This window comes from Epinephelus moara, chromosome 5 (genome assembly GCF_006386435.1).
Source record: "Epinephelus moara isolate mb chromosome 5, YSFRI_EMoa_1.0, whole genome shotgun sequence".
NCBI lineage: Eukaryota > Metazoa > Chordata > Actinopteri > Perciformes > Serranidae > Epinephelus > Epinephelus moara.
In genome coordinates, this window is record NC_065510.1 from 7,597,211 (window position 1) to 7,615,740 (window position 18,530).

At 39.0% G+C, this 18,530-nt stretch overlaps 1 protein-coding gene across 2 annotated transcripts in view; it reads right to left on the bottom strand.

Annotated features, from left to right (window-relative positions):
* Nucleotides 1-244: 244 nt before the first annotated feature.
* LOC126390362 (serine protease VLSP-3-like) overlaps nucleotides 245-18,530 on the bottom strand; it is a 24,232-nt gene continuing 5,946 nt past the window's right edge. Inside the window, exons 1-6 of one of the 2 annotated variants that reach the window (XM_050044635.1) lie at nucleotides 6,556-6,670; nucleotides 2,369-2,555; nucleotides 1,952-2,143; nucleotides 1,706-1,767; nucleotides 1,144-1,301; nucleotides 245-1,024 (exon numbers count right to left, since the gene is read on the bottom strand). In XM_050044635.1, coding sequence (XP_049900592.1) covers nucleotides 830-1,024; nucleotides 1,144-1,301; nucleotides 1,706-1,767; nucleotides 1,952-2,143; nucleotides 2,369-2,555; nucleotides 6,556-6,595 — 834 coding nt within the window. In that variant the 5' untranslated portion in view covers nucleotides 6,596-6,670 and the 3' untranslated portion in view covers nucleotides 245-829. Of the gene's footprint in view, nucleotides 1,025-1,143; nucleotides 1,302-1,705; nucleotides 1,768-1,951; nucleotides 2,144-2,368; nucleotides 2,556-6,555; nucleotides 6,671-18,530 lie in introns of those variants that run through there. The other variant, XM_050044636.1, reaches the window with a different exon arrangement.

An 18,530-nucleotide genomic window follows, 5' to 3' on the forward strand; every position in this document is an offset into this window, starting at 1 on the left:
ATCAATAATACAAACAACAGCAACCTGTTAAACAATGATTGTGATGCATTGTAGTTTTATTTTAACAGACACAATCTTGTGAGAGAAGAGTCATTTATCATTTTTATCAGCATTGTTTAAAAAGCAGCAGACTATAGCGTTTGTCCCTTTGAAGATTTTCTACACAATGTATGATAACATAGAAAATCTGTTGAATTAGAAACTTAGACACTACCTTGTGAAGCTATGTTGCAGAGTCATGACATTTTTTGTCTTAACCCTTTGAAACCTGGGGTGACATCACTTTCCTTGCTTGCCTTTCACAAATATTGGAACCTTTGAACCCTGAGCAGATTGGTGCAATTTCTTTAAAAAATATGGGAAAACGGCAATGGGCATTTTGGTTAGAAATGTCCCACAAATTGCAGAACAAAACAAAAAAGATTTAGAAAATTATTTTGCAATAATAATAATAATAATAATAATAATAATAATAATGAATACATTTTTTTTAAACTACGGAAAAAAGCTTTGGGGAAACAATATTTATAATTATTATTATTACATTTTTCAGAAATATTATATTTTTAAGCACTCTTTCCATGTTATTTTAACTTTTTTTAAACTAATTTTCTTTTTAATTTTTTTTAATTTTTTTTTATTATTTTTTTTTACTAATTTCTTGCAAATTTCTTCTTTTGTTGCTCTCTGCCCTCTTCCCATGTTTTTAAAAGACATCAAGCCAATTTGCTCAGGTTTTAAAGGGTTAAAGGGTTTTACAAGTAACAGCTGAACATTTAATGTGAACCAATCGATGGAAATGTCTGTTAAATGGCTGGACATTTTACAGTTAAAAACACCACAAACATTCCAACGCTTTGGCAATTTTAGTGAAGACACTGCCAGTTTTGCTTTCGATCCAATCTTTGTATGCACAGACGTCCATATATCCATCTGTGTCAACACAGGCAGGGGTTGGTTTGTCACCGAAAGAAATGACACCGTAAATCATGTCATTGTACACCACTCCTCCACCAGAGTCACCCTGTGAGAGACATGTTTATATTGTTAATAGAATTTATTGAAATGATTATTTATATTAAAGTGGTAAAACTTGAAATAACTCGTGGAAACGATCCATGGTTAAAAGACACACCAACTTACATGATTGCTTTCCACTCCTTGTCTGTGGCAACAGAACCAGTGTTGATAACGTCTAGATGCATAAAACTGTGGGTCACGCTCCTTCACACATTCTCTGAGCTCCTGACAGTCAACAACCTCGGTGTTTAGACACAGGAGAGTAGCAGATTCAACAATCACTAGAGGAAAATAAAAAAAGTTTCTTTAATACAAAAATAAATGATTATCTTCTTAACACACAAATTAATTTCACCAACAATGAATCATTTATATTTATTTTTTTTCTATCAAATGCATCCAAACACATTTCAAGATGTTTTTTAAATATCAAGGAGCATCTTTAAATGACATTATTCATCTGCTTTATTACAAAAAATATATTATTAAATTAATTTCCTATACATCTTAAAATGTGCAGAGTAAGGCTTGAGAAGAAAGTCTTTTCAAAACTAGTCAATTTAAAACTAAATTAAAATGGATTAAATGTAAAGATATGTCAGCAGTGTGACCAAACATACAAACAAATCCAAGAACACTTACTAAACATAGAAAACTGTTTTAAAATAAACAAGATTAAACTTACGTATGGCATTATTTGGGCCTGTAGCTGTGGCTGCATGACCTGCAATCTGAACCGTATCCCCTCTGAAATACAATACAAAAATAATTAAAAGAATGTTATTGTAAAATAAATTAAAGTTATTCAAAAGACAAACTACTTCACCACTAATGATTTCACATTTAAAAAGATCTCAAGGGGAATTTCAAACTTTGAGTTCTTCAACAGCTGAGCTTTCATACTTAATAAAGGGGAAAGAACACAACTCACATTTTGGGACGATTGTTACAGTCAGGAAGTGGTACAGGTTTAATGTCAGTACGTTCAGGTAGCTTCAGCAGCATGATGTCATGAGTCCTGTCTATCTTCATGACATCTTTGTGCTTAAAGACAACAGGTGCTGATTTGATTTCCACTTCTTTTCCTGGCCTTGGATGCACACCTAAAGTTGCATATATTTTCCTAGAAGTAAGTAAAGGTAAAAGAGGATCATCATTGAATTACTGTCAATGCACTCTATTTGTATATTATAGGTCAATAATTAATCAACACGAACATAAGCATTGATATCTTTATTTTGGGAATTTACATCAAATCAATGTTGATTGCTGCTTCAGGACTTTCACACTGAGTATGTGAGTGAGAAATATATTATTACTGGTTCAAGTAAAACTGTCACTTTCTCACCATCCTGGCTCCTGGCAGTGTGCTGCAGTCAGAATCCACTGGTCACTGATCAGAGAGCCACCACACAACATCTCATGGGCACCATTAGTTATCCTCAACTTCACATGGTAACGACGCTCATTTGGTCCACAGTCTTGACCTCCAGTAATTCTCTTCTGCAGATCCACCACGGTGCTCACTGTGACACCTGAAACACAAATGTCCTCCTGTAAGTTTAAACAGTGCTGTTGCAGAGAACAACTTATTCACTCTCTAGAAAGTTATCAATACACATGATGAACTGTGAAAGTGTTCTGAGCATTCCATTGATGCCTAGTTTCACAGTTTTTTATAAGTGGGGGTGGATGGGTCCAACAAAGCCAGGACTTTCACCTGAGAGCCCAGTGTTCACTTCCTGTATGAATGTGGAACCAAACAATGTTTTTGTTAAACCTAACCATGTGCTTTGTTGATGTCCCGACCTTGGCTGCAGCACCCTGGAATGTCAATAGCAGAAGCAGGGAGTTATCTGACGTGTGATATGTAGACCTGTAAGGCCACTGACAAAGAGCTGATATGTTAGGGCTGGGCAATTAACCGAAAATATACCGAAACCAACATTCAGACCCTCTAACTGACGTTATCTTAATTCGGACAGGATTAGTTTTACATGGGCACGTGGGGTAATGTCACTTTACCACAGGACGTCGGTAATATTGATGGCCAATTCGCATGGGATAAGAAATATCAGTAAAACTACCACAAGTGGGAGGGGTAAATCCATTCACGCACTGCCGTCCCCTCCTGTCGTCATGTGCGTAATGCTGTTTTTGTGTGTGTGTGTGTGTGTGTGTGTGTGTGTGTGTGCAGACGGGGTTTGGGGGTGGAGGCTGTTCTCTCAGCTCTCCGTGCGCACTCACGAAGCTCCGTAACGAGACTGTTCGCTTGTCAAATTCAGGCAGATCCCACCTAGATTGGACTCTGATGCAAAAACACTGCAGCCGAGGTGATTGTGGTAAGTTATTTTTCATTACTAGGCTTTTATTTGTGTTTTAACTGTGTGATCACCGGCTCTGTTGTGTCCTCTGTCAGAGAGGAGGAGTATCAATAAAAAAAAAAAGTTTCCACTAATTACTTCTGTGTTTATTTTTTTTATTGTTGTTGTTTTTTATTAACATGCGTAATATAGCCAACAATATTATAGACCAAAAGTTGATCTAATTTATTATTGTAAAATGTACTATTTAGCAAAGCCACTTTCAACTGGAGACACGGCGCAGCAGCAGTGCAGCAGCAGTGCAGCCGCAAAAAAAAAAAAAGGCATTATGAAAAGCCGACAAATAGTGACATGAGACATTGGAGAGGTTGTCAGTCCTATTCTATAGTCCGAAAAACCACTTGTAAACAGGATATGACGAAATATCTACACACATATTTACTGCTGGTCCGGGACCCTTTTACAGAAGGTAAAAGTCGCGGTAATCTTTACTGACATCGTGCGGTAATGATACATGGCACATTCGGACGGGACTAAAATTTCTGGTAATTATTACTTTACCCTACGTACCTATGTAAAACTAATCCCGTCCCGGGCTTTACTCATGTCAGTGATTTCGGTTATTACTTTCCCTGTGCTGTCCCCATGAAAAAAAAACAAAAAAAACTATGCCGTGTAAGTCACGTGACTCCGCCCCCTCCATCTAGTCTGCATTCACTCAAAGCAAGACTGACGCTGCCTACATGGAGGAGACGAGCACAAACACCGAGCCAACAAATCAACTCGAGCAGCTTGATCCCAAACACAGGGTTTTCCCAGCCTATCTAAGACAAAGGCGGGCCTGGGTAATTTTGGCCTTGGTTAAAGCGTGTGTGTGTGTGTGTGCATGGGGGGAGTTCAGATGTAGCGTGTTTTGCAAGCACAAACCCATTACTTTCAATGTAGACGTGCGTCATGTGCACTCACAAACCAAAGCGACGCCGTAGTGGCGCACATTCGGTGCGACACGCTTGTTTTTTCATCCGGCGCACAGCACCACAGAGTAACTGCTGTCATTGTAATCCAGTACAGTTCAACAGCACCACAATCTACAACTCAACACTTCAATAAAATGTCAGACTTAATACAACATTAAACTGCTTTTGTTTTTTCTAGGTGTACCAGTCAAATCTACATAAAAATGTAGACAGAAAGCATAATGATGAGACAAATGCAGTGATAGATAGTAACTAAGTATATTTACTCAAGTAGCTACTGTACTTAAGTACAAATGTGATGTACTTGTACTTTGGGTATTTCCATTTTGTGCTACTTTATACTTAGAGGGAAATACTGTACATTCTACTCAAGCTACATTTATTTGATAGCTATAGTTACTTTTCAGTTCTACCATGACAACATTTAAATGCTGCTTACATGTAGCCTACGTGTAAATTGATCAATTAATACTCAATACATATTCATGTATATGATGATTACAACACTTGAAACTGGGTCACTCTGCATAATGAGTACTTTGAACTTTTCATTCGTCTCATCACGTCTCATCCTCATCCTCATCCTCCGCCTCATTCTCCGCTGTCTTTCTGGGATCTGCCTCCTCAGCTGGGCAGCCTCCTCCTCAGCCTGCAGGTAGCCTACAGCAATCCTGCTGCAATAACTGCACCAAGACGCCTTCTCCTATCCATGTCAATTATTGATTTTTGATTTCCAACTCATCAATGCTCACGATCACAATAACCACCAACTCTCCACAAACTTTTCCTCCCACACCTGACTTTTGATTATAATCAGAAGCCAGGTGCAGGGAGAAGGTTTAATAAGACATTTTATTAAAATATTACAATGTCTATGAAAAGACGCAGGGCTCGGCTGGGTTTATATTGTTTCTTTCTAAATGCACGTAGAAATAATAAAATAATCTTTCATTAATCGTAATCAAGGTAAAAGCTTCAATTACTTGTGATATTGATTTTAAGTAACATCGCCCAGCCCTATGATATGTGGCATTACAAAATGCATCAGTGTCTTTAAAGTATATTTATAAGTATATTTTATTTATATATTTAAGCTGAGAGAGAGAGAGAGAGAGAGAGAGAGAGAGAGAGACAGACAGAGAGAGAGACAGAGACAGAGACAGAGACAGAGAGACAGAGAGGCAGGTTTGTTGAAAATGCAGGAGTACAGCCTGAAGTTTGAGCAGCAGCAGAACTCTGCTGGATGACGTGTTTAGCTGGGAGGGAAGCAGACAGATGTAGGCGCTGGTAAGATGGTGGAAGTTTAACACATTTCATACACATACTATCCATATTGTCACGACACAAAGCTGGTTGGACATCAGCAAAGTATCGCTTTAATCTTGCATGAATTGCCTGTTCAGAACTGTTCAGTAAAATACCCTTTAATATGTCTACATCTAACAGCTGATCCTGTACAAGTGCCTCTCTTGGATTCCACTTGCTCCTGCTGAGACCGCTGGTGCTGTACTCTGCACTGTTATATCCCTCCACTTTGACAGCATCGTCTTCAGCCTTGCTTTTGCACATTTATACTCCTCTGTTAAACTGATAACAAAGGGCTCCAAAATCCCTTTTCCATATACTGCTGAGGTAGTGTGGGGCTCCCAGACACTTTCTGATGTGAGAGCTAATCATTCGCTATAGTTTCTCTACCTTTGAGCACACAATATGATGGACACAACATCTGGTGCAACACACCAAACTGCAGGCACCACAGTTTGAGTTTGCTTGAAGTAAAGGGCCTGACATCTTTATGCTCTTAATGCCATCCACCATCTGCTGTCTCAACCCCTGGATCTGCTCCATATCACTCAGAGCTGCATCACACCACCTACCAAAACTTCTAACTGGCTTCTCTAGAAAAGACAAGAGCCATTCAGAAAAGAGAGAAGGTCCACAACTGAGGCCACTTCACACCTCCAACTGATCTAGAGTTCAGCTGTCAGGATATGAATGAACATCAGAGGAAGAGACCACACTGGCTCATCACACTGGCTTCCTCTACATTTTGGAATTGATTTAAAAATGTTATTGACTGATAACTCAGAACATGAAATAGATGTGTTAACACAAAGAGAGAGTGAGAGGTGGAGTAACAGCACTTCTGATGGATTAACTCAACTCAAAACACACTGAATACTATTCCAAAGCATATAGAATGGTTAAAGTTAGGATGTGTGAACAATACTCACCGGCCCACAGCAAAAGGAGAAGACCTGTAATGCCACCCATCTCTTCCAATGACTGCCCTCCTGGTTCTACAGTGGCACCTTTTTAAATCTGTTCACACTGTCCTGTTGGCCTCTGAGCCACCAATCACCTCATAAAGGTTTATCAACACAACCCCATTGGCTACAAAGGTCCACAGTTTTGCAAATTTGGATATGACTTATCAAGTGTCATGAAAGAGACTGTGATATACAAAGAGGAAAGAAAAACTGTCCTCAGCTCAGCTGCATTAGGCAGATGAAACCAACATGGAACTGACACCACTGTGCATGAACACAGATATTACTCAAGGGGGCTTTCACATCAGGGAGCCGGGCCTAAATCTAAGTACACCCCAAAGTTCAGTTCTCTTGATTAGTTTGAACACTGTGAGTATGGTTCATGCGTACTCTGGTACGGTGTGCATCAGGTGTGAATGCCTACTGTACCAAAACAGAATGGTATTTAACGCAACTACAAGGAGCTTGTAACCTGTTATGAAACAGTCTCAGTTTAATACTGATGCCTCTATAAGAGACGGCAGCGCAGCCCGCCACGAACAGACCTGGTTCCAGCTTCACTGCTACCTTTGACCTGCAGTCAGAGCTCCGGCGAGAGGGAGATCTGCTCAAAGGTGATGACAGTCCCAGGGGCAGCGGTGTCCGATTGTAGTGCCCTTTTCTACACTGTAACACAACAAAAATGATGATGCAGGTGTACTTGGTTATGGAACAACAATGTGAACGCTGGGTGGCGGCGGAGTGGACCAGGAGCAATCGTACTCAGGCGTGGTACGAATCAATACATTACCTAATATGAAAACGTACGTAAGTCCATTGTCTAAAGATCAAAAGATTGGTAAAAGTGTCCCTTAATGTCTAAAGATCAAAAGATTGGTAAAAGTGTCCCTTAATGGTAAAGTGTGTAGGATGTATTGACATCTCGTAGTACGGGTGCAGAATTAAAACTTTCGCAAAAACGCCAAAATGTGAATGGCCCTGTTGAGGGCCAGTGTTTGGTGTGTCCGTCTGTGTGTGTGTGTGTGTGTGTGTGTGTGTGTGTGTAGAGGGGTTTGGAGAGTGGAGGCTGTTCTCACAGCTCTGTATGCTCACAGATGCAGCTATGTAATTTGACAAGTCAAATCGAGTCAAATTTAACCTCACGTGGACTCTAACAGCTGCTCACAAGATGGTGAATGTTACACAGTTTTATTTGAGTTACTTAGTAACATTTTTTTCCTTTCGCGTTGCCTTATCAAAACATCGGAGCTCAGGTGAGGCACCTATAGTCCATAAATTTACACACCCTGAGTTTTTTATGGGCCTTATGGTGTGACAGTAGCCTAGGTCATATTTAAATAAATGATACTTGAGCACAGTAGAGCTTCTCTTGTCCCCGTGTCAATTTAAATCCCACTATCTGGCATATGGCTCTGTATCAAGTGTGAGCAAACTCCCTTTCTTTCTCTCTCTCTCACACCAACACAGACAAATGCATGTGCACACTCAGGAACATAATGCAGTATCAAAGAACAAAGACCAACGGTTAGCCTGGAGGAGGACAAGTGATAAGTCACTGTACCACTGAAAAAGGAGAGAGGAGAGAGGAGAGAGTAGAGGCAGCAGGGGAGGAAAGAGGAGATAAGAGATGGGCAAATGAGACAGTGGTTCCCAACCTGTGGTTTTCAAGTTATAACTTAGAGGTCACAAAATGATTAAAGATGTTAGAAAACATAAATATGAAACAATTCAGGAAGAGCAGTTTTGGACTCAAACGTAGGATGAATAGATGAGACAGCTGCAGTAAAGGCAAATTCAAAAGAAAACCAGGACCTCAGAAACACTGGGAAACAAACCTTGTAAACAGGCGGGACTTTGGGGCACACAAAGCGATGATTACTGATAAAAGACAAGGGGAGCACACGGGCTAAACACACAAAGAGAGCAAGGTGATTGGACACAGGTGGAACTAATAAACTCATGAAACACAAGAGAACAAAATAAACAGGCTGCAGTGAGAGTCTCTCTCCATGGGATATTTAAAAACAGCTGGTTTGTGCATTTAGTCCTTCTCAGGCAAGCTCAGGGGTTTATAGTGTTGCTGTAGTCCACAGGAACAACGCTTCGCAGTGCTTTTTTTTCTCAGAGTAAGGATTAGAATATATGCCATACACATAATCCAGCTGAAATAAATATATGAATGTTTGAAGATCCACCCATTACTAAAAGTGTATGTCACATAAAAACTAAAGTGATGGTCAGTGTTGTCATATGGAATATTTAAGGTGTTGATTGACCTTATCCATTAAGTAACATTACAAATTAACATTCCACCTTAAAAGTTGCCGGGAGCAGACTCCAGCTGCAGCAAGAGGCAGCAAAACAACATTTCATTTTGTAGTTAGAGTATATTAAAACTCTCCATGGTACGAACAGTAGTTACATGAGCATCAAAACCAGCCACAGCTCAGCCCTGAGCAGAGTGACTGTCCTCTACTGACCAATCAACAGACTGCAGTGTTCACAGCTCCACCCATAGGCTCCACCTTTTAGTACCAGATCTATGTGCTAGGTACCTCAACAGAAGGGATATCAAAAGTGGGGACGGTACGGGCCATTATGGTAGCAAAATAGCTACAAATGCGTATCTCAATCTGTGTGTGCGTAATCAGATTTGTACATGTGTAAAATAATTTGTAAAAGAGTAATAAAGTTTGTGAATACGTAAAAAAATCTGCAAATGTGTATTTAGAATCTGTGTGTGCGTAATCAGATATGTAAATGTGTAAAAAAAATCTACAAATCTGTATTCAGATTTGCAAGTGTATTGCGATCTGTAAATCTGTGTAAATCTGTTCAATGATCTGTAAATGTGTACAATGATCCGTAAATATGTAGACAGATTTGTAAATACCTATGTCTTCAGCTTTAACTCAGTCGGGCCTCTCAATTGGCTCTCTTTGTATACCTGATTTTCACTACTCTTCTGCCGTGTGAGATCCGCAAATGTGTGAGATTTGTGTCTGTAACTCAAAGTGTGGGTCACCCTGAGCACAGGCTGACAGGCTCAAGCTGTCGTGACCTTCAGATTGCTTTGCCCTGAGCACAAGCTCACAGGTGCTACTTTGCTGTTGTGTGAACAGGCTGCAGCCTTGGAGGCCTATGGACTCTCGTTTGCTCTCTGTAAGTACATGTTCAGGTTTTTTGCAGTAGTTGTCATGCAGTGGCGGCTGGTGAAAAATATTCTAAGTGGGGCTGTGCCATATCAAGCCAGTTTCAGTAACTATTCCAATACAATTTAACACAAACAGCAGGATACCAGTGCTCTGTGAAATAGTAATTATGTAATGCCAGTATTAAAAAGTTGAGGCATTCTTGCACAAAAACATAAACAGCATATTGCACAAACACAAGTTTTGCATTTGAAACTGAACATGTAAACAAATTACTTAATTACACTGACACATTTTTACACACAAGGCTGTTGACTGTTACGCCAGTGCCCCCTTGTGGCGGAGGTGCAGTAAAATAGGCAACGCAATGGACACGCCACCAGAACAGAGTGCAAGGTGGACTATATACAATAACATAAAATTATATAGATTATAGTAATGTATCTATGAAATTTGCACTGTATAAAGAATGTAAAGAAATGAATATAAAGTGGCTGAACTCAAACCTTTGGCTGGAAGAATACTGTACATATGATCAAGCTAAATGTCACTAATGTGATCAGAACTGCAACAATTCACTGATTTTTCAATTAGTCGATCAAGACAAATATTATCTGCAACGATTTTGATAATAATGTCGGCATTTGAGTGATTTTCCAAGGTAAGATTCCAAACATTTTTTTGTTTTTGATTATCAAATGTTAAGTTTTGCTTCTTTCATATGTCTAATATGAGTCAATGAAAACACATTTTATAGATGACAGATTACATACACAATAATATTAGCAAACACACCACTAAGACAAAATATTAGAAATTTCTAAAGTGCAATATATTGCTGGATGATGTCTTGTGCAAAGATCAACTATATACAATATCTCACATAAGTGAGTACACCCCTCCCATTTTTGGAAATATTTTATTATATCTTTTCATGGGACAACACTATAGAAATGACACTTTGATATAGTTCAAATAAACACAAGAAGTTTGTGCTCTAGAGAAAGGATCAGCACTCAGTGAATAACCTAAGCCCTATGGTAAGCTAATATGACAAGGCTTAACTATACAAACCAGTGAGCAGTGATAACTAGCATGTCTTTGGGGTCATCAGGTGGGAACCTCCTTTCACCAGTGTTTCGTCTAGTTGGTCCCACGACACCTCCAGGAGGCTCGACAGTGATCTCTGGCGTCCCAGAGACACTCCCCTAATGCCAGGTCTCACTGCTCCCCTCCCCACACCAACCCAACAACCTCCTTTACCTTACTTACACATGGCTTTCTCAGCCCAAACAGCACTGCCACCTTCAACAAACCCAGGCTCCGTACATGCAAGCTCCAGGTAGAAGCAGGGCTGATACTATCTTTCCTAGCACATTCACCATACTTTATTTCACATGCTACATAGCATAACTCCAATATAAGCTAAAGTTAAAGGAGCTAAATAAACTTACAGGATCAGCAAACACACTCACCTTGCCGCATGGCCTCAAACAAAATGGATTCAAATAGGCCACTCCCACACTTAAATAACCTTCCTCTTTCTGGACTTCCTCCTTACTTACACATGGCTTTCTCAGCCCAAACAGCACTGCCATCTTCAACCAAACCCAGGCTCTGTACATGCGAGCTCCAGGTATAAATTGATATAAATTAAAGCAGTCAGTGAAGTTGTCATGATGACAACTACTGCAAAAAACCTGAACATGTACTTACAGAGAGCAAACGAGAATCCATAGGCCTCCAAGGCTGCAGCCTGTCCATACAACAACAAAACAGCGCAGCAAAGTAGCACCTGTGAGCCTGTGCTCAGGGAAAAAATCTTAAGGTCTCAGCAGCTTGAGCCTGTAAGCCTGTGCTCAGGGTGACCCACACTTGAGTTACAGACACAAATCTCACACATTTGCGGATCTCACACGGCAGAAGAGGAAGAGTAGCAAAAATCACGTGTACAAAGAGAGCCAATTGAGAGGCCCGACTGAGTTAAAGCTGAAGACATAAGTATTAACAAATCTGTCTACATATTTACGGATCTCTGTACGCATTTGCAGATCTGTGTACAGATTTACAGATCGTTGTACACATTTACAGATCGTTGTACACATTTACAGATCGTTGTACACATTTACAGATCATTGTACACATTTACAGATCATTGTACACATTTACAGATCGTAATACACTTGCAAATGTGAATACAGATTTGTAGATTTTCTTTTACACATTTACATATCTGATTACGCACACACAGATTCTAAATACACATTTGCAGATTTGTGTACGCATTCACAAACTTCATTACGCTTTTACAAATTATTTTACACATGTACAAATCTGATTACGCACACACAGATTGAGATACGCATTTGCAGCTATTTTGCTACCATAATGGCCCCATACAGAACTGTTTCAGTGAGCAGCCTACCATCCACAACATTTTGCAGTGGAAACAGAAAAAAAGCTTACCGGACTAAACTGAACTGTACCACTGCTCAGTGGAAATGGGGCTGATGTGTCAGTAATGTTAAAAATAAAAACACTGGCAATCTTGCAATACTACTTGCAATAATAAACTAAACATGATTCATCTCACATTTTTTATTAGGGCCTGCGGTATTTGCTCCATAACCTGCAATCTGAACTGCATCACCTCTGAAATACAGTAAAATGGAACATTTTAAAGATGTGTGAAAAAAATCGACAGGAATTTTACATTTCCAGGTCCTCAACAGCTGAGCTTTCAGACTTATTAAAAGGGGAAAGATCACAACTCACTCTTTGGGAGGATTTTGACAATCAGGAAGTGGTACAGGTTGAATCTGAACAGGGTTAGGTAGCTTCAGCAGCATGATGTCATGACTGACGCCATTGTTGTTGTTGTCAGTATAGATCACGGGTGGTGCTGTGATTTGCACTGTTTGTCCAGGACCTGGATGCACACCTAGAACTGCTCTTATTGTCCTACAAATAGAGGTTAAAGAGGAACATCACTGAATTAGTGTGAATACCAGATTGTAATTGTGTAGGTTAGTAATTAATGGACATGAACATAAGCCAACATATATTATCTTTCAGATTCAATTTATGAGCGAGAAATGGTGTATGTTGGTAGTTTTTAAGTAAAACATTCACTTTCTCACCGTCCCTGCTCCCAGCAATGAGCCGCAGTCAGAATCCAGCAGTCACTGATCAGAGAACCACCACAGAGCGACCCGGTGTTGCCCTGAACTGCAGTCAGTTTCACGTGGTACCAACGCTCATTTGATCCACACGTTTGACCTCCAACTATTCTCTTCTGCAGATCCACCACGGTGCTCACTGTGACGCCTGAAAGAGAAAGCCCTCCACCATTGTCAGTTTGAGCAGAGGTTGTTTGTGCTCAGTGGTGAATGTATGGAAAGAGACTATAAGAAAGGGAAGAAGTGTTGAGAGAACAAAGGTCTTTTCAGGTAACTTGCATCAAAATGGCCCTGAATACTACAGGATGGAGACTGTAATACCAGGGCTCCCAACTCTCTCGCATTGGCTGTGAGACACACGATGAAGTGTCCGTCTGAGCCAAAACAAAAAAAGTCCCTGTTTCAATGCGCAATACACCTCCCGACCGCTACATTGGATGTTGGTTGCGCTGTGGCCCAATTGACACCGGGATTGCACTCAGAAGAAGAAGAAGAAGAAGAAGAAGAAGAAGATCGATTTCCCCCGCTCTTTTCAGGTATGTATGTTAAGTGTTTGTGCTCTTAAACTTTAAGTAACGATTGCATAATTGTTTTTTGTGTGTTGTGAGATCATTTAAAGGCATTTCGAGAGCTTTGTACATATTATTTTGAGGTTTCAATGCAGCTGTGAAAGTATACTGTAGGTTGATGCCTAATTAATTTTGTCTGTTTTATCTATACAAAACCATTCCTCTATGCTGCTTTATAATTGTATATTAATTACTGTATATATAGTAGTATATACAAATTAGAATAATTTGTTATGTATGTATAAAGCATCATATACAGTAGGTGCGTACATTTTGTTTTAGACAAAATTAATTATCAACCTTTACTCATCTTTCAAAGGAATGTGAGATTTTTTTTCCACTGTGTTCTTGGTTCATTCTTCATAGGTGACAGGGTTAAGTCTGTTCATGAGGCTTGCCACCATTGCAAAGCTGGTCCTGGTGTTACCCCACTCCAATGCAGATGCAGAGAGAGAGACTAAAACCAGGAACAGCCTGGCTCTGGATGGAACCCTGTCATCAATAATGACAATAAAGATGGCTGGCCTGGAGTCCTGCTTCACGTGGGAGCCCTCCCCAGAAATCATCAAGGCCTCAAAAAAGGCCACAAGCAAGTAGCCTACAACAAAGCACACAGATCTTAAGGACTTTGACAGTAGCCTCCCTATTTTGGGAATTGTTTGTATAAATGGTTAAACTTTAATTTTATTATTTTTTTTAATTTAAATTGGTATTAGCTGCATGTAGTCTGGGGATGTTCAAAAATGTCACAATAACATAGCTTTTGGGGGTTTTCATTTTTATTTATTTAAATGTTTCTTGCATGATGTTGCATATCTGTTTACTAGCTATTTGATGACTTTATTTTTATACAGAATCCCAAAGTAAACATGCACAAATCTGAGCTATGCTGTGTCTTGTGTCTTACTGTTGGGTCAGTTGGTTCAGTTGGTACATTCTGAGTTAGGCTAATACATTGAGAACTACTGATGTATGGAAAAGAGTTAGGCTAATACATTGAGAACTACTGATGTATGGAAAATGGTATATTTAAAAAAACAAACAAAAAAAAACGTTTTTGTTGTATGGTAATGACGCTGAATGGGCCATACAAAAAATTGCAGTGTATGTGGCAAAATTTTGGTTGGCCCCACCAAATCTCACTCCAAGGTTTTTTGAAAAGTTGGCAGCCCTGAATACACAAGCCGCAAGATCTACTCCGAGAGCTCTCTGAACTTACCCTGGCTTTGTATCACATAATCAATCATCTCACATCCCATTCACATTTCAACACACTACCTAAAGGTGTGGACACACCAAACTGACATCAAAGAACTAGCGGCGACGAAAGCCAACTGTTGCACCATCTACATCGCCTCACGTCGCCCTGTGTCAGTTGCATTTGAACACACTGCAAAGACTACATGCAACGGCCAAGTAGCATGTACTTTCTGTTTGTTCTTTAACCTGAATAACAAACCAGGGCTCGGTGCTCGGTTGGATCCAAACAGAGAGCCGGGGCTAGCTGGGAAGCTAGCCAAGGCTAACTAGCTGTGCCTCCGGTCATGCTGCGGCTAGCGCTCCACTAGCCTCACAGCTAGCCCCAGTTTGTTATTCAGGTTAAAGTGGGAAGAAGCAGCGGGTCTGTCGGGCAGCTGAGTGAAGTGGAGCCTGAGGAGGAAGCACCGTTTAGACCCGGTTTCACTACACGCAGATTCACTCGCTACAGGGGCGAGGAAATAAAACCTGAACAGCCAATCAGAGTGATCTACCATAAGCAGTGTTATTGACTTTCATTCTTGCTAGCAGATTGTTATTTTCTAGGCTCATAGCTGAGCCAATGGGTTCTATGAGCTCTGAGTTGATGAGAAATATCCTCCACAATGGCAACTGCCTCACCTGTTGCTAAATTCAGCATAGTGATTCAGACAGTAGACGTAATTTATTGAATCAGCAGTTATAAAAATGTCTAAACTGCATCTTTAAGGCAGATTCATGTTTGATTTCATTAACATGTTTTACTCAGCAGATAAGTGTTGCCCAACTGAAACTGCCACTTTCAGACCAAGAATTAAGAAAGAAATGAGCTAGAATGACCTGAAGTCCAAGCTTTCCACTGCATCTTGTTACTGAATATTGTAAGCATAAATAAATAAGTAAATAATTGGAGCAGTTGGGAATGACTATTTCTTCAGTCCTGCAATAAATACTACCTTTGTCAAACTTAGAAGACGATTAAGTTATTATTAAGCGATTTTCATGAAGAGTCTGTTAGAGAGGTTCTGATTTGACCTTTTTCATGGCAAACATTTTGACTTCTCAGAAGAAACAGAGGTGTCATTAATGATATTAACGATGAATACAGTCCAGTTCAAGTGTCAGATCAGATACATGTCTATATTAGAAGTAATACACTGTCATCTCTACTTTATTGGGGGAGTTTCTCCTTATCCGCTGTGAGGGTACGAAGGATGTCGTATGCTGTAAATTCCTCTGAGGCAAATTGTGATTTGTGATATTGGGCTTTATAAATAAAATTGAATTGGAAAAATTGGATCTCATGCTAGATTTATAATACATTGTACATTGTTTATTAATCAAAATAATTAAATAAATAAATTGCAATTGCAAAATATATGATTTAAACTAGCTCCCTTTTTTCTCAACACTGTATTCTCTTCTACTTCTGCTGTGAGGGTGGCAGGCTGTTTTTGTCATCACTTAATAATTCAGATACTAACTTCACAGCAACATCATAACGTTCTGTAAAAACAGTTCTCTGACATTGTCCACCTGAAACTGCTGTAATTGTATAGGTCTACTGTGCTGCTGGGTTGGAGATGTGTGTGAAGCATCAGTTGAATCATTATTGATGCTTCACACACAGCAGGCAAAAAAAGCTCTATAAACCCACTGTACTCTGTCTGCTCAGTGCCAGACAGCAGACAGACACTGTTAGCTAACCAGTTAACAATAGCCAATTATCAGCCTCAGGAGTTGGTCGAGACAAAAAAAAACACAGCTTTAAGGAGAGTTAATATTTAGACTTACATTTATCAGGTGTCCATGATAACAATCCTCCTGAACTGCCAAACGTGTAAATGAACTATTACAACTTGTTTCTGACGCCTCAAGTGGTCAAATAATATCTGTACTTGCAGGTTAAAAGATGTTTTTTTTAGGATCAATAATACAAACAACTGCAACCTGTTAAACAATGATTGTGATGCATTGTAATTTTATTTTAACAGACACAATCTTGTGAGAGAAGAGTCATTTATCATTTTTATCAGCACTGTTTAAAAAGCAGCAGACTATAGCGTTTGTCCCTTTGAAGGTTTTCTACACAATGTATGATAACATAGAAAATCTGTTGAATTAGAAACTTAGACACTACCTTGTGAAGCTATGTTGCAGAGTCATGACATTTTTTGTCTTACAGGGTTTTACAAGTAACAGCTGAACATTTAATGTGAACCAATCGATGGAAATGTCTGTTAAATGGCTGGACATTTTACAGTTTAGGACACCACAAACATTTTAACTTTTTGACAATTTTAGTGAAGATACTGCCAGTGGTGCTTTCGATCCACTCTTTGTATTCACAGACGTCCATCACTGCAACTGCGTCAACACAGGCATGGGTTGCATTGGCAACGAAAGAATTGACACCGTAAATCATGTCATTGTACACCACTCCTCCACCAGAGTCACCCTGTGAGAGACATGTTTATATTGTTTAATACAGATATTTGCATAATTTATATTAAAATAATTATTTATATTAAAGTGGTAAAACTTGAAATAACTTGTAGAAACGATCCATGGTTAAAAGACACACCAACTTACATGACTGACATCCACGTTTTCTTCTTGGCAACAGAATAAGTGTTGATAACGTCTAGATGCATAAAACCGTGGGTCATCATTCTTCACACAGTCTCTGAGCCCCCGACAGTCAACAACCGTGGTGTTTGCACATTGGAGAGTAGCAGATTCATCATCCACTAGATGAAAATAAAAAAAAAGTTTCTTTACTACAACAATAAATAATTATCTGCTTAACACACAAATTAATTTCACCAACAAATGAATAATTTATACATATTTTTTTTCTGCTATCAAATGCATCCAAACACATTTCAAGATGTTTTTTAAATATCAAGGAGCATCTTTAAATGACATTATTCATCTGCTTTATTACAAAAAATATATAGGCTATATTATTAAATTAATTTCCTATACATCTTAAAATGTGCAGAGTAAGGCTTGAAAACAAAGTCTTTTTAAATGTAAAGATATGTCGGCAGTGTGACCAAACATACAAACAATTCCAAGAACACTTACTAAACATAGAAAACTGTTATTTTAAAATAAACAAGATTAATCTTACGTCTTTCATTATTTGGGCCTGTAGTTGTGGCTGCATGACCTGCAATCTGAACTGTATCACCTCTGAAATACAATACAAAAACAATTAAAAGAATGTTATTGTAAAATAAATTAAAGTTATTCAAAAGACAAACTACTTCACCACCAATGATTTCACATTTAAAAAGCTCTCAAGAGGAATTTCAAACTTTGAGTTCTTCAACAGCTGAGCTTTCAGACTTAATAAAGGGGAAAAAACACAACTCACAGTTTGGGACGATTGTTACAGTCAGGAAGTGGTACAGGTTTAATGTCAGTACGTTCAGGTAGCTTCAGCAGCATGATGTCATGACTCCTGTCTATCTTCAAGACATCTTTGTGCTTAAAGACGACAGGTGCTGATTTGATTTCCACTACTTTATATCCTGGCCCTGGATGCACACTTAAATTTGCATATATTTTCCTAGAAGTAAGTAAAGGTAAAACAGGATCATCATTGAATTACTGTCAATGCACTCTATTTGTATATTATAGGTCAATAATTAATCAACATGAACATAAGCAGTGATGTCTTTATTTTGGGAATTTACATCAAATCATTGTTGATTGCTGCTTCAGGACTTTCACACTGAATATGTGAGTGAGAAATATATTATTACTGGTTCAAGTAAAACTGTCACTTTCTCACC